At 38.5% G+C, this 21,962-nt stretch overlaps 1 protein-coding gene across 2 annotated transcripts; it reads right to left on the reverse strand.

Annotated features, from left to right (window-relative positions):
* Positions 1-563: 563 nt before the first annotated feature.
* LOC145497026 (zinc metalloproteinase nas-4-like) lies at positions 564-20,406 on the reverse strand. Of its 2 annotated transcripts, none has more exons than XM_081476805.1 (10): positions 20,257-20,406; positions 15,921-15,977; positions 11,758-11,895; positions 11,308-11,439; positions 9,487-9,603; positions 8,367-8,540; positions 6,779-6,908; positions 5,382-5,557; positions 3,607-3,686; positions 564-2,476 (listed from the first exon to the last, which is right to left on the reverse strand). In XM_081476805.1, exons 1-10 carry the CDS (start codon positions 20,369-20,371, stop codon positions 2,285-2,287), a joined length of 1,311 nt encoding a protein of 436 aa, XP_081332931.1. In that variant the 5' UTR covers positions 20,372-20,406; the 3' UTR covers positions 564-2,284. The 2 variants fall into 2 exon arrangements, with proteins under 2 accessions (XP_081332931.1, XP_081332930.1); XM_081476804.1 differs by lacking the exon at positions 20,257-20,406 and adding an exon at positions 16,068-20,242 and having other exon boundaries at positions 566-2,476.
* Positions 20,407-21,962: the final 1,556 nt, after the last annotated feature.

The raw sequence follows: 21,962 nt of genomic DNA on the forward strand, positions 1-21,962 counted from the left end.
GGAGACAGGGGGAAAGCCTGGGAGAATAAAGGGAGGAGAACTACGGGAAGCGGGAGTTTCTAACCCCCTATTTCCCCCCCCCCCCCGCCCCCTCCCCACTAATAGGTACCCTGTGCAAAACACGACGGCAACGGAAAGAGTTAATAATGCCAAACAGAAAACAGTGGATCTAATAATGATAATAATGACTTTACTGGATAACACAATTACTGGGAAAACCAGTAGTTCTCGTTGTGCTCCTTAAAATCTACCAAACAACTACAATTACAAATTTAAATAGCAAAATACAGGGGAAAAAATAATTGAAAATTCATTAAAAATTTCTACTACTAATAAAATTGTCAAATTCTAGAATTCCGGTCATTTTTATTTCTTGCATTTAATGCACCTTTGTACATTTCGTAGCCGCCCTCTAGTAACCAATCGTGTGAAATAACCAATTTACAAGTTATTTTTAGAGAACGTGAACCACGATGGCTTATTCTTTGTGTTTCTATTTAGAACTGAACGCCCAATTCGCCGCACATTCAGCAGGGGCAAGTTTGTGTGACACACTGTAAACATCTACAACCGTGGATAAATTGTGTTGTAAAATGCCCAAAACATGAAATCGTAACCGTAATACCTGTAATACATGTGTCAGCAGCTCAATTCCCCCTTTCAACGTTGGAAAATGGGTAAAATGCAAATTTGTGTTAGATGAAAGTGTTTTGTAAACATTACACAGGGGTGGCGATGGGCAAAATGCTTATAGAATGAATTTTTCCAACCCTTGTGACCAGGGTTGTAGATAACTACTGCGAAATTGTGAAGTAAAATATAAATACATTTCTAAAAGGCGTCGTCCACGCCGTCGCCGTCGTATGCGTTCCCTTAGAAAGAAATAGCGTCTTGAGTTAGCTGAAAGGGGCACTCACACGCAATAGCGCAGCTAAAGTAAAAATAAAAAAAGACAAAGACAACGCTAAGAGGTGAAGAATAATGCTTTAATAGGACTTCTGTCTTCACTACAGCCGGCTGTCGTTGAAGACAACTTATTAAGACTAACAGCTTCACAGAGCACGCTATCAGTCATATTTAATTCACTACATCCCTTTTCCAAAGTAGGTTAAATCCTGTTCATTTCAATCCATAGAGTGCGTTGAAGAAATTGAGTGACCGCTTCAAAATTGGACACACCTGAGCTTGTACATTCTATAGAACGTACATTATTATATGGTTAGTTCCATGAGCGGGCAAGATGAACCAAATCATGCGCTGTCGCGATCGTTAGCAACCCGAGCGGGCAGGATGGGGCTATCCCACACGCTCGGGATTACCCTCAGTATTCCGCGAGAAAATGGTGTGCTTTATGTCGTATAATAAAACTCTTTCTCAGTCCATAAACAACTTGGCCAACATTCTGCCATGGTAATCTCACGCTTATCAATGACCCATATATATACTACACGGGTATAAGGAGTTATTATCATTGAAGAGGTTTCGCTTTTACTAATTTGATTCTTAAGAGGGATGTTACAACGCCTTCTCCTACAAAGGCCTTACAAAACATTTTGCCGATACTTGAATCACTTAACTTATTCTAGTCCCAAGCATGAAAGATCAATTCTCCACGTCCTTATTGACCTGAATATATTGATCATTCTTGCAAATAAAAGGCTAAAACAATGCTGGAGAGAAATTGATTTGCACAAAGATTTACAACTTTGTGTACAAAAATATTTGATTTCTAATTCGATATTTCGACCTGGAAAGGCTTATATTTCCCCGACTAGATTTCAAGATTCCATTTTTCGAATTATGATTGAACCCTGGGTCTAGATTTTAACAAGAATTTACTTCCTATATTACATTGCCGAACTATTTCACTCGCAAACAGCTTGATAAGAAGAATATACTTTTCTTCAATAGAAGTAATTACCTTAGGTCAGTTTTGATCTTTAAATATCTTATTATACCGTGCTTTTTTGTTATTTTCTTGCACAGGAATACCCTTTTCGACATTTTCAGCAGCCACCTGACTCGCAGTTTTTTTTTTCTGATGGCTAGATCTTTTGACCCCCAGCGGCGGAGAAGTGTTACACAGAAGGTCTAGGAGAGGGAGGAAACGGGGCTGATCCCTTGTGAGCACCATCAAGAAACACTGATGTTTGATTAAAGGGGCTATTTCATCAGGTATTGTGTTGAATGCCAGGTGAAGGAGTAAATAAAAATTAAGAGATAGTTTTGCAGTCATAAGTTACAAATACGTAAAATATATTGTTGTCATTGTGAGTTTAGTGATCTAATTATAGGATATGTCTCGCATTTTCTCGTGAAGATTGGTAACGTGGCATTTGTATAACTCATTAACTTGAAGTATATCGTGTGTGCTGAAACTTTCCCGTTGCCCAAATCTCCTTGCCGGGTCCTTTATGGCCTGAATCGTGTCGTCGCCATTCTTTGAAAACGCATGGTTATTGTAATGTAGACATGACTGAAATGCAAGGCCAACAAACAACTTGTAAGCAAAGGTAAGCTGTATACTACCGTTTAATACCACCTTGATAAACCATGCATGGGGTTTATTTAAATCCGTTAATATGGATTCTAAGGCGGTATATGGCTTGGAGGGGTTGCTTACAAAAGGTAGAGAAATGCGTGGCCCTAATTGTCACGTGCACGATTCGACGGTATACACAAACATAAGAACAACCCAATTCAGAGCACTCTTCAAAAGATTTCATGGTCTACGAAAACTGTACTGATAAATAGCTTTCATTTGCTAGTCACGCTCTACGGTTTTATTCACAGGCTCAAAGGCATGAAGCACCTTGTCAATAATAGCCAGTAGAACAGAAAAGTATTATTATTAACTACTTATTAACCGAGAGTGAGTTCTTTACAGGAAAATCTCAAACCGAGACCTTGGCGTATTCACCGAACGATAACGAGGTCAATACTGCGAGGGCGAGGTTTGAGATTTTCACGTAAATACCGAACGTTCAAGGTTAATAAGTTGTTTATTATATGGCTTTTCGCTTTAGACTTGCAGGCCCGTAATCGGACCGTGGGAATTACGGGAGAACAATGCCTTAGACTAGCCAATCAGAGCGCGCGTTATGTCGGCTGAAAACACAAGCCACATAATAAATATTGTAATTGACCACTCCCCACTTGGCGCTTTTCAGGGTCCGTGGAAACAGACGTTGAAGTAAATATTACAAATAAAAACAACATCGTTAAAATTCAAACTTCCATTCCACGAAGCAGACCAGTTCCCTGTTTACAAAGGGTAATCGGGTTCACTGAGATCAAATCCATCTAACGTGGAACCGTAAAGGTGGAAGACTTCAACTCAGCACCTTCGGATTACAAGACGGGCGCCCTAACCTACTTGGCCATGCTGCCTCCATAGGTAATGTTTAGGGACAGACCATTATTTCTTGAGGGAGGCAGGGGGATGGGGTTGGGCAATTTTCTAAAGGGTGCAATGTTTCTGTTTGTTGGGCAGTAGTTTGTGCAAACTTTTTTTAAGTCAAACACAGGACTTGGCTCCCCTTGCACGATTTTTTTTCAGCATGCGCAGGAATGTTTTTTTTAAATATTGTCTTGAGTTTCACTTACGTCGAAGTCATAAAAGTCTTTCATGCATTCTAGTGTCTTAACTTCGCCTGTTGTGTACTTCTCAAAGTTGTGTTCCAAACCTGTGAAAGAGAACATGACAATGTTAATGCTGACGTTTGTTATCTGATTCAGTTATTCCAAATCTCAACATCCTTTCGATTCTCGACTTTTAAACAGTCTGACAAATCTCTTAAAAATGACAACTATCGTCGGTATGAAGCATAATGGCATTTGGCAGCTCCTTTAGTAAACCTTGCTCTCTTCTTAATAAGTTTCCCCTTGAGAACGTTTTCTAGCTAATAAGAGCTCCTATTCAGCATGTAAGCGCCTTTATTTCAGTATTCCAATTAGCGTCCCCATTCAGAGGGTCTGGTTAATGCAGACCCTCTATTTAGTTTCCACTGCACTCTTTCTTTTTTGTAAGAATATGTTTAATAATGGTACCGACGCTGAAAATTGCGAAATTCCAAGAATATTTTAAGGATAAACCTGAGGTTGAGATTTTCAAAAGAAGATAACTTTTTGTGTTAAAAAGTTATAAAGACAATACAATTATATGTTTTTAACTAAACAGTATAAAATTCTTTCTTTCTCTAAACGGAAAAACTGGCCAAAAGCAACAAAAATAGCACCAGCCGTATGTTCGATGCTAACAACATATCTGCAAGACACTGCAGACGTCATGTCAGGCTTAAATGTCTGCAGGCTGACTCCAAAATTACTTCAACACCATCTAGACACCAATTACATTTGAAAACAGATATGTCATACGCTATAATCTAAGAATATTCACAAGAATATTTTCAGCCTAAAATCGGCGGAAAAATAAGAATATTCAGCCTCGGCCGCAGAAACAATATTCTTATAAAAAAAAAAAAAAAAAAAGAGAGTAGAGCGGGATTAAATTACATTGTATAATGAGATCATCCAAGGCGAGCTTCCTTCTAAACATATATTCCCACCCACTAAACGCCCTGGTCTTCAATGTTCACCCTCCACTGAGCTCCCAAAATGATAATCACCGCTGGTAAAACCTCGTGAACATTAATTTTAACGATGGTTTCATTTTTCTCCTAATTCCAGGTCTTAGTATCTCAGTAACAGTGATCCTGTGAAATCGCGCCTGATATTCAGTCGCCACCCTACGAGTGTTAACCTTTTATTAGAGCGAAGTGCTTTTCTCTGAGGAAGTGCTATCGCTACCAGATGCCAGACTCACTACGTGGTTAACTTACATTATTACATGGCTTGCTCTTGTAGCCGATATAACGCTTGCTCTGATTGGTTAATTTGGGGCATTATTCTCCCGTAAATGGCCCAAGGGCCGATTACGAGCTCGTAAAAATAAAGCGAAAAGCCATATAATAAACAGCTTATCAACCTCGAACGTTCGGTCTTTATGGGAAAATCTCAAACCTCGGCCTTGCCGTATTGACCTGGCTATCGCTTGGTGAATGCAGCAAGATCTCAGTTTGAGATTTTCCCGTAAAGACCCCACTCTCGGTTAATAAGTAGTTAATAATCAAATAGGATAATTGTCTTATCATTTGTTATTATTGCGCAGCTAAAACACTGTGGATGGGCAGTGCTTGCCAAATTGTTGGACATATCGCATAACGCAGGATAACCTTTGAGCATAGGCATCGCGACAAGTTTTTTGTCACGTGAGATAGACGTCACATGTGAAGACAATTAGTTTCCACTTGGCCTCCTACCTACGCTCTGCACGGTCGATGGACCTGGATGTGATTGCCTCGATATAAACATGTTCTTACCGCTTCTGATGTTGTCATAAAACACTCTGATATATTTGTCCCTGTCAGGCCGCGATTGTTCATGGATAAAGCCGATGGTATGTAACATCTCATGAATAACAGTTCCCACTCGTTCACAGCCGTTTCCAATGGAGATGTCCTGTTTACCCCCTTGTCTACCAACACTGGAGTAACACCTAAATAGTGAAACACCATGACATTGAGAGCTCGGAAAATGTGCTCAGAAAATGTACCAGGAGTAGCCAGAAACTCAACATTCCTCTTTTTCGAACAGCCTCCCGACAGCGAACCTTTCATTACAGAACTATCCGGCTTTGGAACGATTTAGAACCTTCATTAAAGTGAAGCCGTTTTTTAAGGGCAAACTTTTGGAAAAAAATTTTAAATGCTTCTTAACGATACACTTCTTCTTCTTCTGTTATATATATATTTTCATATTTACCATATTTGGATATTTTTACGTATTCGTTTTATTATATTTCTTTAAATGTTATTGCAATTAGTCATTGTTCCTGAAAAACCCCAATGGAGAGAAAAACAATTAAATATGTATGTATGTGTTAAGATCAGCAATTTTCCTTGATTGTGACATATTACCAAGTTGTTCAAAAGTCGGTTAACGCTAGCCCAGGATTAAAAGTTACCGCCCTTGAAGTGTTAATTTAACTTGCATAAAAATGTGTCTCACTCCTTATCTTTTGTGTAGTTTGACATTATTCAGACCCAAAACGGAAGGACAAACAATGTAGACAGAAAACCTTACAGAATAGTTACAAAACTGAAATCAATCTTCTCACTAATCCTGGGCTAGCTTAATCGGGCTTTGAACAACCCCGCCCTGGGGCCCGTTTCTCGAAGGTCCCGAAAAGTTTTCGCACCCAGAAAGACGTAGCAAAATCTCAAACCTTATGATTACAGAGCTGTTTTCTTCACATATTCTTAATAAGAACAGGGGTTCTCTTCATACAAGAAGTTTCAGGCGTATACACTTCTCCGTTTGTAGATACAGATGAACTAAAAATAGCTTTACAGGCCCGAAAAGTTTCCGGGACTTTCGAGAAACGGAACCCTGGTTTTAAATTTCTATCTTGTGAGAAATTGAAAATAAGACTCCATTCACCAAATTCTTTACTCCATCGTTAGAAGTTGACTTATTCTAGTCATACAGCGGGGAAGACGGATCTTAAGTTCAAATTTCCATTTCTGTTTAGGGAATCATGTTATTAAACGTTATGGATAAGACAATGGCAAACTACGTTTAATTAATTAAACTGGTTCATCATTGATTGTTGTGTTTAAAGTCGTTTTTCGACTTTTGGTGTCTAAACCAAACAGGGCCGGGATCTTTTAAGTTAAAACTTCACAAACCAAGTCTATAGAGGCGTTTCTGTACTTACATGGTCTGATTTATTAGAAAATGCGCGTGATCTTGATTTTCATCGTTTTCAGTGGCTGGGACATAACGTACACAAGTGTATCTGTTGTAGGATTCAATTGCCCGTCTGATGCTGTCCATTTTCTCGCCGTCTAGTAAAATAGAAGTTTGAGGAAAATAAAGGATAAATTTTCTTTTTAATATTTTATTTATTTTTTACATTACATTACTGTTTTAGTTACGCTACTATAACTACATAAAGTTACTTACAGAACATGTACTTACACTATTATTACACCACAAACGACAGAAATTGCTCAGCCTACTTACAGAACTATTAGTTACGCATGCCACTACGGCGCTTACAAAGCATAGCTACTACACGATAAATTAGTAAAAAAAAATTTTCTTATGATTTCCTAGCGGTATAATGTTCAATGCGTTCTATGTATTTCAGTTAAACGATGAATTGAGATAATAGAGGATTTGATTTTCTTGGTGGACTTGAATAAATTACTTGCTTACCAATAATAAGGATGTGATTAAGAAAAGCCCAGTGTGGACTTTCGTTCGTATAACCTAACATGATCTCGCTATCCTTTAGCTCAATGATTGTAATATTAAATTCATTCAACCAGGAAACAATTTGCATCCAAAAGTTTTTGCCGAATTTACAGTAAATGGTGGCAACTTAAATACCTGTCATATAAGTCTACTTCTCATCAATGTTACATTTGCCACATGCATTTTCAACAAATTGACCACCTTTTACCTCGGTGCACACTCTTATCGAGTGTAGAAATGATGTTGTGAAAAGGACGGGGTGGTCGTCGTACATTTTAGGGGTCATTTTGGTACCTCTCGGGGTATCCAGCTTCATGAGGTACTCAGCGGGAACTTTCGCGGTACCTTTTAGGGTATTGAACCGAAATAAATATGACAGGAGATAGTATGTTGTTTCAGAATTGGTATCTCTTTGGGTTGAAAAAGATTTCAAGCCACACCCACAAAACAGGATCTTGGTACCTGATACGGGCCCTTTTCAAAGTTTCAGACAAGCACCCCCGTCCTTTTTATATCGGGTTCTCCCCCCCCCCCCCCCCCCTTCTCCATTCTATTAATATCAGTTTGTTCAATTCCACTAACGTCGATTCGTTGCTACCCATTTAACGCTCAGGCAGAAAGAGTATCAAGAACAACGTTGCTTAACTAAAACCGGGAAATTCTGCTCATCGAGGTGTTTTTTCAAGGCGCTCTTTAAATGAGTATGGGTTATTGATCAAGCGTAAGGTCAAGATGGCCAACATCCAGCTTTTTTTACTACACAAGCCTGGTCAATAAAGGATTTATTAAATGATTTTTGGGAGAAATTTCTCTTGCGGGACACAGCGGGTAGTCCTGAGAGGGTAAGATAGCGCCATTTTGCTCGCTCGGGTAGCCAATCACAGCACAAGATTTGGTTGATCTTACATGCTCGCAGAGCTAGTCGTATAATAAGAAGGAAATAAAGCACCCGGTCAAACGACACAACACCTCAGTGCCAACCATCAAACGTCCATCTCAACTCTTACGTTTAAACACAAGGGAAAACAAACTAGATCTTCTCTTACCTCGTTTGATTTCGTCTGACAACGTGTAAGGCACCCTTATGACTCTTTCGCCATTCTCATCCAGTGATGATGGCCACAGAAAAGAGTCGTCATTGATTGCGTCTCTTTTGTCATATTGACCGGTCACCCAAGACCGCAAGCGCTGGTCCATGATGATGTCGCCTTCAAAAAGCTCTGCAACCAAGGACATCAAAACACGTGAAAATCGACCAACTACAGAGGGGAGTGCTTCTGAGGGGACCGGAAATTGGTTTAAAAATAGGGCAAGTTCGAAAACTCGAGGGTAAATTTCTTGCAACTTTTTTGCAAATTAAGGGAGAAAAAAATTGAAAAAATTGCTTTGAGTAATCGGGAGGTTCTAAAACTCGAGGGTTGGAAAATTGGGTTTCCAAAACTGTATTAACAAAATATGGTGCCTCGAGTCTTCGCCAGTTCCTTACTTCGTAAGCTTTTAATGACGAAACTCCATCGAGTCCCATTGCAGAATCGAGTTTGAGTGGTTGCAAGAACAATTAAGTTGACAGGAGAGTAAAGCACCAAAGAGTCTGATTGACAAATACGTTTGGTAATAGTAATAATAATAATAATAATAATAATAAATAATAATAATTGTAATAATAATGGTAAAATAGTAGTAGTAGTAATAGTAGTAGTAGTGGTAGTAATGATGATAATAATAATAATAATAATAATAATGGTAAAATTTACACCGCGCCGTTTCTAGGAAATATTCTGCAGCGCCTTAGAATAATCCACAGGGCATTTTTCTGAACTTGTTTTGATCTAACTACATGACTTTGTGCCGAAATATTAAAGCAACCTTTATGCATTGTAATAAACCAAGACTTGGTTTTCCGCAATGCTGATCCTCGGAATTTCGTGTTTTTTATGTCATACTCAAAACTGTCAGATGGTGTTGGAGTTTTTGTTTTGATTCTGTATTGTTTAGTTTTTTTTCCGTAAATTTTCATTTCAACCACATTTTACAAATGTTCATTGCAGCCCTGGATTTGAAAGTTGTCAGTGTTGTGCCCCCGTCAGTCAGGCGTACACGATTTAGGTTTTGAGTAACAGCGCCGTTTATTTCGCCACAAAAGAAAACGGACCATAATTTCGTCACCTCCATTAGCTGGTAGGTTATCGAACTTCTTTTTCTCGTCCTTCATCCGCTGTTTCTCTTCCTCCCTCTTCAAAGCCAGATCATCGCTCGCCGTCCCGACACCATCAAGAGTTTGTTCTGTAAAGAGGGAAGAATGTTATGAGTGATGAAATGTCGGCAAAGAAATTTGACATAGAAATAACAACAACAAAAACAAAAAAGGTGAAAGACTGAGGAGTTTGATAAAAGTATGCTGGGTGAGCGTTTGATAATATGATTCGCGTTTATAGCGGCCATCTTTGAGTCGGAAAACGTTAATGAGGTAGGTATTAAAGTAGTTAGGTAAACTTTATTTAAACACGCTTGCCCGTCAACTATACAAGGACGAGAGAAATTTATTCTTCATTGAGCCTCACAACTACACTCAAAGAGGGAAACAGTCCCAGAATACTTTTTCGTCTCTCCAAGCCTCGCTCACAAAAATTCGCGTACATGGAAGGTCAGCAGTACTAGACGATACCAGGTAGACGGTCTCATTAGCCGGGTGATGGCTTATACGGTTAACGGTTAATATTTTAACCCCTTTAAGGCTATTGGTTAATTTATTTTTATCAAGGTTAACACTGAGAAATCTTAAAAAAAACAATTACCATTGTTAAAAAAGATACAAATTAATCTTCATTGCTTAAAAAAGTTAAAAGTTTGTTTTGATGATGCCTTTAAAACATGTTTAAAGTCTTAGGACCATTCCGGGACGGAAAACGGTATTATTATAAGAATTGTTGCCGAATGTTAAGATGATTTCCGCAGAACATTCGAGCAATAATGGTAAAAATTAAGTTACCAAAAACCTCATGGCATGGTACTATTTTGAATACAGTTAAGAAGAACTTATCGAGACTTTAGCTCTCAAGTTGACTCCGTGAGAGAAAATTGAACTTGGAGTTATCCATATTTCACAGACGTTTCGCGTTAGTGAAAAACACAATAACACACGCTTTAAGCATTCTTACGATGTTTAACATTAAGTTTCTCGAGAATGTTTGAGACTTTCATTGCGGGGTCACTTAGAGAACTGAGCTAAAGTGAGTAGTTTTAGATAGTATTCCAAAAGTTACCGTGGTGTGAGTAGATTTTTAGTAACTAATTTTTGCACTTATTGCTCGAACTTTGAGCGGGATCCGTCTTAACTATCCCGGCTTTTTCCTGTACTACCAAGCCACAAAACAAGACAAAAAAGTCCTGCCAAGAGATCTTGAGACTTTCACTTCCGTGGTCCAAATGTTTTTACGGTTAACATTTTTCTACGGCTAAGGGTTAAATTTTCCAATTTTTACGCCTAACGGCTACATTTTCTGCCCGTTGTACTGCTAACCCCATTGAGACCCTCTAGCTAGGCTGCGGAACTTGAATTTAAAGGTACTTGTAGAAACCTCCTCCTCATTCTTCGTTTGTCTCGTATTTCCTATGTTATTTCCATTGTTGTAAATAGTTGTTCTGCTCTTAATGTATTATGTTTATTACCTGTATCCTAGAAACCACTAGCAACGTCATGTGAAGATAAGTTAAGAGTACTAGGGCGAGTTGTTCGCAATTACACTAAACTTCTTTACGACCTAAATTATTGCCAGTGCGTTGGCTACAGTACTGTTGGTAGTGTTTTCATTCATTCGTTCGCTAAAGGCAGAAAACCCATGATGTGAAGTATATATGAAATAATTCATATATCCGTTGAAGCCCTGATTTTTTCAGGCTTCTTTTTTCCAATTGCTTAAATTGGAAAAATTTACTGCGATGATCATTCTTCACTTGCAGATAACCCATATCGCGAATGGCATTAACCTTTGAACTCATCTGACTTGGTCCTCTTCTCCGGTAACCGATCAAAATCTTCTTCTCCCCTAACGTCGTCAAAGTCAGAAAACTTGCGCTGATTCCTTGGCATGTCGTAGGGGTATTCTACGTCATTTGTTTCTACAGATAGAAGGATTTCAAAAAACGTTTAGAGACCTGAAAGCTATCTAAGTCTTGATACAAAGCTTCCGATGGTCAAGACTCAATGGAATATTTAATTACGTTATAAATGACAGGATTATACATGTATATCTCAGACAGTAAGCAGGCTATAATTCGACACAAGAGAAATACAAAACATCTCATCAAGCTCGTTTTGTAGGTCCGCAATCGAAGATACGTATCCTGGTGCTTGGAACATATCTTGACAAAGAAAACAATCGGTCTACATCTTACAGTACGGACCTCGAACTCGACTAATAAGAGACATGTATTTACCCTTAGGTGTATATTCTCCTCTGGTCAGTTCCTGTAATAACAAGTCTTCAATCAATTCCCTCTTCTCCTGTGGTTCGTCCTCTTGTACATCCTGGAATCTTCGACGTTGCATTTCAGAAAATGTTCGCTTTTCTGCCCCTGGAAATCAAGTGCAATACACATAAGTTATTAAAGTGGCAGTCAACATCTCAACCCCAAACTGTTTAGGTCCAGGATCGAAACGTTCATTCTCCTCACCATTATGAAGCCATGCATATCTTTTTATATACATGTACGTTTTGAAAGTTGAATCTTTCATCAAGACTTTGGGTGAAACCGTAGAAGTGTCACCACTCGAATGTGTGATTTCTTGCTTTCAAGTCCGCCGGCAGTGAGACTGCCAAAAGCGCTTTGTATTTTTAACATTTTTCTCAGAGAATATGTATTACGTATTTTTAGACAACACGAATAATTACGATATTTGGTAAAAGAATTTCTTCGCAATGAGTATGATCATTCTATATAAAGACACGTAGCTCGTTTTTGCGCGAGAAGACATTGTCGTCTTCTCGTAGTCCTTCCGGCTACCTGTATTGTAGCTTAAAATTCACACGTAACACCCGACCAAGTGAAGAAATATTGGCTTCAGCTACAGTATTGAGTAACACTCTTTTTTGTGAGAATATTTATTTTTCATGCCCAGGCTGAAAACTCTTCTTTTATATTTCTGTTTTAAGCTAAAAATAGTTTCCATACATTCCCAGAGAACGAAGCTACTATAGTTCGATGAAATGTTTATCTTGGACGTATATGCAACAGTGATACGTTGATAAGAAAGTAGCACCTGAGTTGTACACATAAAATTTGTTATCTTTTTGTTAACTCATTTCAGTTAAGACAAACGCTAACTTACACGAGGTTTATACTGATAATGGCCAAAACCTTTCAATGGTATAACAAAGCCTTATTTTAAACCATCGGTGTGTTTTATGCTTTATCGACATGCAAAAACATATATATATTTTATCTTAATTTAAGCCTTAGATGTATTCTTAGCATATTCATAAACGTTTCTCTTATCTCATTCCTCGATATTCTAATAAAAAGATTCTAGCAAAAGTTAATTTAAAAAAGTGAACTTGAAGAAAGTATAAGAAGCGTTAAGTAGGCATGTATTTCAGCTCCATAGAACCACTAGCTCGCCATGATCGAGGTTTTGACAAGATTTCACCTCAGATTTTTTCTTTCAGTATTTCGTAAAATACCCTTCAATAATTCAAAATGATTTTACAAGAGGCGCATAATTTTTTTGTAAACACGATTCCCCTTAGTGGCTCACGTTCTCCAGGAAACGGAGAATTTCGTCATGTCACCTTGTTGTTTTGCAGATGACTACCAAAAAATGTATCAACTTTTAAAACGCACGTGCGAGGTCATTTTTCTGCTTATTAACCCGCTCATTCAAGAGTATTTTGGGTGCACAGGTCGCTTTCTCTTTTTTGTCAACACTTCCTTCCTTTGCCAGGTGGTCGATGAAGGACAAATAAGTAGTTGAAATACAAAAGGTTGGTGACATATGTTTACATAGAAGAAAAATAATTCAAAGAAATTAGTTTTCTATGCTTTTGTATACTGTATCCCTGTTTGTGGCTTAAGAATTGTCAATAAATTCCAACTAAACAGAGAAACCTCCAGAATGTTTTTAAAAAAATTGACCTCGTTTACCTGATTGGTTCAACATTAGATGTAATAAACCTCAATAAGACTTTATAGTTAGTGGTTCATAAAAACAAAGACGACTTGTCGTTCCTGATTTTGGGAGAAGATGCTGAGCTACCCAGAGCTACACTGTACATTGCGAGGTGTCACCAGTCTAAAAAGGAAGTTGAAGTTCACTTGTCAGAGTGAATTCTTCGATCTGTCTTATGTTTGTTATGTAAAAACAATGAAGGCGGTCTCCTCTGAGACAGGGTTTTGTATTTATGCACACATTTTCTCTTGTCTAAAAAACACCAAAATGTCCGTTAGTTGGCGCCTCATGATTAAACGCAACACATAATTTCAATTCTTATGTTTTCAATCGTTCTTGGCTTTTCGCGCTCTTTTTAGGATCCTTCGTCCACTGATCCCCTGGGCTTTTCTGCGGCCGGTTTTTCTGGCCTTCTTCATGAACGATACCCTTTATGGCTTTCTTTTCAGGTGGCTTTTCACAGAAAATGTTTTGTTCAATTAATTCTGTCTTTCACTGAATTTAAAGCAATTCAGAAATCTTTTAAACTTTGCAGATTATGTGCAGCAGTCATGGCAACACAAACTTATGACTTTCCAATTTTGAAAGCTCAATTTAATATTAAATAGTCTTATTAAATTTTCTAGCACCAACTGGTAGAAAAAAAAAAACTTCATATTATCCTGGAGGCTCGATTAAATAAAATTTCTATAGAGGAACGGGAAGCGATGTCGTGAAATTGAAAATTGTCTCTGCGCCGTTTTCATTTACATTAAGGCATTTACATTTCTCTATGAGGAAGATATTTTTCGCCTTTGGTTTTTTTACGGATCATGTTGAAATCAATCCAAGTCGTCTACAAACAAAAGAATGACGACCCTTCGGATACTGGCGAACAGAAAGAAGCTATATAAAAAGTAAATTTCTTTGAGAAATAAAGGAAATATAAATTAATCGTCCGGCGAGTCTGGATATAGATGGCATGACAAGCGTTTCTCCTTTCCATGCAGTAATGGATGTCTAGTACATGTTAAAAACTATATCGGTTGAAAATCAGGGAAGAATTCTCCAATTGCAATTAACTCCAGCAACACGATGTAAAATATGATGAAGGCCTAAATATTCACTAAATATTGGAAAAATATTTGAGACAGATTCATTACACGGTCTACAATTCTCTGCGTGTCACAAATTGAGTGTGAGACTACCGTTTTGTTGTTCATCAACTTCGACGTAATGTAAACGAGATTTGCCTCGGGCACAAACCAAGAACATAATCAAATAACCACTATCTCTGCTTTTGAAAACTGTAAGTATTGTTGATATGATGGAGGCAAATATTCCCAATTTCTCAAATCTGTTGACCACAAAATTCGTAAGCAGCAATCAAAAAGAAATAAATCATTGGAGAAAATTAGCCGATACATAAATAAACCCGGCTGTTAGTTCGAATAGCAGTTTATCGCATTTCGGCTTTCCTTTGTTCTGTAAAAATGCGCGAAAGTATTCGGTGAAATCTCCCATGTAAATTAATCAGTACAAGTGAAAATTTTCTGGTCGTTTACGTTTCGAATCAGAAAAATAAAGATAAAATTGGGATTTAAACATAATTACTCGAGAAAATTAGTTTTACCTCGAGTTCGAGTTATGGCGGAGCTCGGCTTCTGAAGTCAACGGGGAGCGGACAAGACAAATTTTAGGAATAAAATTGAAACACAATATACATTTGACAGGGCGATTTGATCGAACAGTTCATGAATAATTCGCTGGGGTTGTTTGTTAAGGGCTTCGATAAGGCTCTTTTAGCTTCGAAAAATACTGGATGGATACAGGACAATATTTTTGTTTCGTTTAGCTTGCTTCAAACACCTTACAGTTAGCGAGAATCGACGAAGTTGATGTTTAAATTATTAACAAAGTCCGATTATTCCCATCACAAAACACAGCGAGACAGCTGCATACAAACCGATGCAAATAAACCCAAGAACTCAAAACATTTTGCCTCCATTTCCTGTCTTAGCCGTAAAATACTGCAAAGTAACTTAAAAGCTTGACAAAAGAGTGTACGCTAGCCTACACAGGAAACCTTTAACAACTGCGATGTTTAAAATGGAGAGGTTTTAATGGGGCGGGCTGCGAAGATGAAACGCCGAGATAAATCATGCGTAAACTGGGTTATGTACTTGTCGTTCATCGTGATAGAAGAGCGCCATTTCTTTATTCGATAACCAGGAGATTGTTCCAAACGTAAATTCCGAGGAAAGAATGAAGAATTAAGTCTGAGAAATTACCTTAAGCTCGAAGTCTTTGTCTTCCCTTAACGTCCTTTTTGAATCCAAATTGCAGGTTTTTGACATCAGATCACTCACGGTGAACTATGGCGGTAACATCAAGACTTGCCCGTTTTACCCTTCAAAACTTTACATCAAAGACACTGTAACACTGAGATTCTCACCTGTATATTCCGCATAGCCATCGTCATATTGATTTTCGTCATAAAAGCCGCCATGCCCTGCGATCAAAAAAGTTAACTACAATTAGAACTTGATAACAAGAACGGACGTGCTGTAGAGGTTTCACTGACTACCATTGAGAACCTTACCCGTTCTCGGAAGTTTCCTACCAAACATCTCCTCGTGGGTTAACGCCGATAACAAAAAGCAAAAGAAATATAAACATATGAACGTGTTTGCGATGCTTCTCCACATAATTCCATCGATTTCTTTCACCAAACGAACACTTTTTCAGGAATACCTCTATTCCTCTTGATCATGTAAGAGCTCATAAATTTACAAATTTCCCTTTCGATGCTAATTTTGCTTCGGTATCATTTGCATAACAAAACAGCAAAACAATCAAATATGTTTGGTGTGTAAATTGGTCGCCGGTCTCGTAGAAACACACGAACAGTAAAACAATTTCCAATGTTTTGGAAAATACGTCAGTTATCACACGTTTATAAATCCAAAAGTTTTTTTTCTAGAGCCAATGATCCGGACAGATTCTCAAAAAAGCTTACTCTACCGCTTTATAAAGGAAGTTAATCATATATTCCCAAACAGGAACTTGCACTAAACAGTTTCTTCAGATGGGGTCTTTCGGGTTGATGTAATAACCTTGTTCGATTGATAGCCAAAAAGCAATCAGACGATATTTTCTAGATGAAATATTGAAACAAAAAACTCAAAAGCTGCTTTCGAAGAACTAAAATATCAGTTTACGCAGTGTTTACAGTTCATGATATCTGTTAGGTCTGTGTCGGTAACAAGGTGAGTTTTAAAAATTTAAACTTGGAGTTATCTTAAAAAATAATTATCAAATATATTAAGCACAGTACCCGCTACTCGGGGCCTTGAATAAACTGAAAGCCTCTTTTGGAAATCGCTGGAGACAAACATGAACAATCGGCTGAAACTTCATTAGCTGTTATACAAGAAAACATTTGTGTACGTTTCGCTTTCCATGCAAGAACCATAAAAACCTTTGTTCAAGAAAAAAAATATCGTGTTCATCCTGCCTGTCAGAGTTCTTACCTCATCGATCAAATCTGATCTTCTCCGATCCGTCACAATGATGTGATAATAGCAACTATCTCAAATGTTTTGTTCGCTGAACCATATTGCATAAATTTATCATTGGAGGGAAAAAGATAGTTTAGATTTCTAGTTGAAAATCAGTTTCGATCATATAAAAAAATTCGTATATTTTAAACAGAACATAAACTCTAATATCGTTTTCAGTTCGCCCCACTTAGCTAACAACGGACAAAGAAATCTCACTCACAATGATTATTTGTAATGTTGGGCATTGATCTCAGTGTTCGAGAAACTTTTGTGGAATCAGTACGCACAGTTCCTTAGATAATATACTACTGAAGTTTTCTTTATTCCGTTGACGATAGCAATGGAACTAATAAGGTTTCTCGACAATCTTGATCAGCGAGTGGAATCCAAAAGCGGGAAGCTATACAGTGAGCGATATCGGTATACTAACGGATGAAACTTAAATTTCTACTAATTTCATTTTTAAAATTAAAGCTTCGTTTCCCAGCTCAATTTCAGTGACAAGCGATTTCGTTCGTTTCGCCCGGCGCTTGTCAACATGAAACCGCCCTTTATTCGTGCTTTGCTGCCTGAGTTATAACACCGGCGGATAAATAATCTTTCAAAAACTTGGACAGACATTGTTAATATTCCGATTTTTGCGTGAAAGAAAAAGCGCATAAGAAAAACTGAGGTGACGAAAATTAATCGTCTACATTGTATTGAAAGGGTAATTATTTCAGTTCCCGAGATTGTTTTTAAAATAGATTTTAAAGTTTTCAACATATGCACATTAAGGCTCATAGCGCCAGACGTAAAATGAATTCTCAGTCAAGACGAAGTAACAAAAAAAAATCCCACATTTGACGCTGAAAATATTTTGACTTTTCGTATTATTTAATCAGGGTTCTTGGGGTTTGGGCGATATTTGACTTGGTACGGATGTTCAATTAATTTTATCGTGTGTATGATATTTGAGTGACAAAATGACCGGAAATCTAGTTCACCCACGCGTGTCTCCACGCACAGGTTGGCGCGTTTTCTCCCACAAGAATCGGGGCGAGATATGATTGGTTAAAACTTTAGCTTACGTCTTTTCTGAGCAGATGCTGGGCAAAGCGTAGCGCGCGTGACTCAAGTGAACGCTTTACACCTGAAACTCAAGATATCAAGAGAACCAACGCCTCTGCTATTTTCTGTTCAGTTTCTTTTTATCCGAAATCTGCCTCTCTCAAGGATTGTTAGCCTGGCGTTCTTAGAACCAGAATTTGTGGGAATTTTAGAGTTTATAACACCAGAAACTTCTCTTGAAATTTAAGATATCGCTGAGATATACTCATGTTTTAAGAGTGACATTTTATAAGAATATCGAGGCTGGAATTTGCGAGTGTATCTCCACTGTTCGGGATTTATATCTTAAACTAAATAAAGGCCACTTGCCAGTCATTAAACTCCTCGGCGACGCTTTAGAAATATCCACCAGCTGCGCATGCGAGTTAGTTTCCCATCACGTGGGATTGCTAACAAGCAATATATATTTGTCAGATGATTTACAGTGTGTACTGTCTAAGATTATTAACACAGCAGCACAACAGTGCCAAATCCACTGACACTTGAATTTTAAACGAAAGTCATTCAATGACTCAAGTATTTATTTTATTCTAGTTTTCATTTATTTTTAAATAAAAAACACTTTACATCACTCAACGTATTCATCAGTGATACAAATGAACGAAGAAGTGCGGCGGCCCACCACTAGCTGGAGTCTGGATTCTTAGTCTCCCACCAGTCGAGATTTTTTAACAAAATCATTATCTCGAAATATTTGTTTGCTGATTTACAGTGACAATACCACATTGAATTAGCAGAGCAGTGTTCAATCCACCGACCCTAAGTAACGTCATTTGACCAAGTAAAGCCTAACCTCAGTCGTCAGAGAAGCAACTCGGCAAACGCGGATTGGTCTGGGAAGTCGAATTTGAAATCTGCCTCCACCTTGTCGCAAAATGGATTTGCTCAATTCTCGCAAGTATCATGATTAAAACTCCTCAGCTGCGCTTTGTAAATAACCAGCTGCTAGCGTCCCACCAGATGCGCGGACTTTTAACAACAAGCTTTTGTTTAAATTGTTATATCTTTTTCAGTTCATATATGTTATTTAAATAAAGCCATCTATAATATTGATTTTTACACTGAGAAAACACCCGACAATTCAATCCCTCTCACAAAATCCCAGCTCAACATAATCATTATTAAATCTAGCGACATGTTAGAGCATATGGCAAAATGCATTCTGTGATGCTTATGTATTTGTCAATCTTGTAGCCTGTAGGTAGCCTGGGCAGCAAGCGTTCCCGTACGAAAAGCTTTTCCGCACTCTGGCCGCGCGTAAAACTCGACGAAGCTGGGGGTGCTGGGGTGAGAAAGGGGACGCTTGCCCCCCAGCCCCTCGACTTTTTTCCCTCGCTCGCCTCTCCACCCCCCGCTTCGTCGATTTTTTTTCTCTCACTCCAATTTACACGCGGCCAGAATGCGGAAGAGCTCTTCGCACACAAACGCTTGCTACGCAGGCTACCTGTGGAAGGCAAAACTAAATCAATCGATGAAGATCGGTTCAGTAAAAGGAGGGAATTGGTGCAAAGCTATCGCGCTGTAATGCGCAAAGCAAGCTTGCTCACTGTCTCCATTTAATTATTTCCGCGACCGTTTACGAAGGTTGCGTTATTCGAGCTTTGAAGAGAATCCTGTCGTTTGAAAACCAAGCTTAAGGTGTTATAACCTATATCATATTTCACAGTCGCTTTCTTTTTTTAAATTTCACGAAATTTCGTTCTCCATACACTGCATTTATATTCCAATAAACAGTAATATAAATGAGATCGCATTATAGTCACGAAAGTCATCATAAAACCAGTCCCCATTGTCCGAATTTTTTGATGAGCAACGTTAGCCAAGCCGCCTTCACTGTGCGTCATGTCGGGTCATGTTTTCTCTTTTCGAAAGTAACTGAATACACGCAACACACACACGCTAATATTCAGTAACTTCCAATCGTCCTTAATCTCATACACCGTAAATATTACTACAACATATGTATTAAGATCAATATGCTTGTTTGCTGATTCGTTCCTGACTGTCGGTTGGCCATTGATTCCTGGCGACTATTATTACTACTGTAAATTAAACTAGCTAGTATTCGATAGTATGATTAGTTTATTAGTCTCGGTGATCTAAACTGCTATAACTTACCTCGACCTCTTTGACTTCTTTGTCTCAGTAAGAAACGGGGTAAGTTAAAATTATTCGCCAGAGAGATATGAGTCAAGGACACGAGAAGCAAGACAGTGAAGTTAGCGGCGTTCATCCTGTGGCTAATTGGACTGGATAGATCACTCTGTGATCAGTGTATCTGAACACTACCAGATCTTGTTTACTGTGTTTTTTCGGAGACCATGAAACGACTTCAGAGTTTACGGAGGTATAGTCTTCCAGCTTAATTCGCTACAAGACGAAGGCATAACAGTACATCCAAACGTGACGTACATCATTTAGCTGAGAGGTCACGATCAAGAGAATGCGGATGAGTGTCAAATATCTTTCTTTCTTCAACACCCAAATATGGCCAACTCCCTCCAAAAAAAAAAAACAAACTTTTTCAGTCTCGGCAATAACATCAATGGATTGAGTGCCATTAATCTATGCTGACCGTAAACGTTGTAAATAATATAAACCAAAAAAATGTTTGGTCTGGTCAGAGCCTACAGACTTGCGGCCTCGCAAATACGAAGGGAAGACTTCAAGGCGACTCCGCTATCTTTTTCCGAAGAATATATTCAACCTAGACGGGAGATGACGTCATTACAATGATCGGAAAATGCTGATCTTCGGGTCTACTTTAGGCTAGGTTACCTAATGCCGACCCGTCAATTCGGCATAGAGTCTTCATGTGTATGACGTATTGCCACTAAGTGCGCCTTTGAAAATCGCGATACACAAGTTATCAAAATAGATTGGCTCCTGTCTTAGATGTAAGCGACTCAAGCGAAAGAAAACATACAATTCTGTCTTAAACGGGGTTAAGGTTATGACAGATCCAACAGTGTCATTCCAGCCATTCCCGTCCCACCATGCACCACTCGCCCCCTCCCCCATGAAAACGGAAAGTTTCGGTGCGTTCGCGCGCAGCGAGATATAAGCCATAGTCGTAGTCTCCGTATTGGACTGGAACTAGCTTGCAATGGAGGCTGATGCAGTGGAATATCATTAAAAAGAGATAAATTTCAAGGTTCCCCGTATTAGCCTCAGTTGCAAGCTAGTCCCAGTCCTATACCGAGAATACGAATATGGTCTATTCACCTTGTTCAGGTGTGGCAACTACTTGTAACCCTGTTTGTCCTGTGAGCGGGGTGGGGGGGACACTATGTGCCCGCGCTTATTTCAATCTTTTTTCTTACAAAAACATCTTCAAACTTTGTGGTTTTTCGCAAAAAATGATCAGGGATTTATGGTTTTACCCAAATTTTGTGTCTTTGTAAACCTCTTGCGTAAACTTAACTTCGAATTTTGGAGCTGTTCTTACAGTATTTCAAAAAAAGTTAAAATCCATCAGTGGCGGATCCACTGATGGCGGACATTTGGAAATCTGTCGTTGTGGCACACTAAAAGCCAACCCCAAAAAAGGCCCAGGGGCCTGTTTCTCGAAAGCCCTGGAAACTTTTCGGGCCCCAAAAGCCATTTCAGTTAATCGGCCTTAATCACCTGAAACTTCTGGAATGGAACCTCTGTTTATATTAAGAATATGCGAGTGAAACAGCTCTGTAATCACAAGGTTTGAGCCGGATTTTGCTACGGCTTTTCGGAACCTTCGAGAAACGGGCCCCAGGACTACTCTTGCTGACTGATTTTTCAGAAAAAAATTTTGCTATGAATATGAAGTAATAATATTGGGGCTACGC

This window comes from Orbicella franksi, chromosome 9 (assembly GCF_964199315.1).
Source record: "Orbicella franksi chromosome 9, jaOrbFran1.1, whole genome shotgun sequence".
Taxonomy (NCBI): domain Eukaryota; kingdom Metazoa; phylum Cnidaria; class Anthozoa; order Scleractinia; family Merulinidae; genus Orbicella; species Orbicella franksi.

What these genes read in the sequence shown, in the direction of transcription:
- LOC145497026 (XM_081476805.1), bottom strand. Translation starts at nt 20,371, where the DNA reads ATGAACGCCGCTAACTTCACTGTCTTGCTTCTCGTGTCCTTGACTCAT. An exon ending in TGGCTATGCGGAATATACAG is followed by an intron (nt 11,896 to 15,920) that starts GTGAGAATCTCA and finishes CTTGATTTCCAG; the next exon opens with GGGCAGAAAAGCGAACATTT. An exon ending in TTTCTAATAAATCAGACCAT is followed by an intron (nt 5,558 to 6,778) that starts GTAAGTACAGAA and finishes TTCACTATTTAG; the next exon opens with GTGTTACTCCAGTGTTGGTA.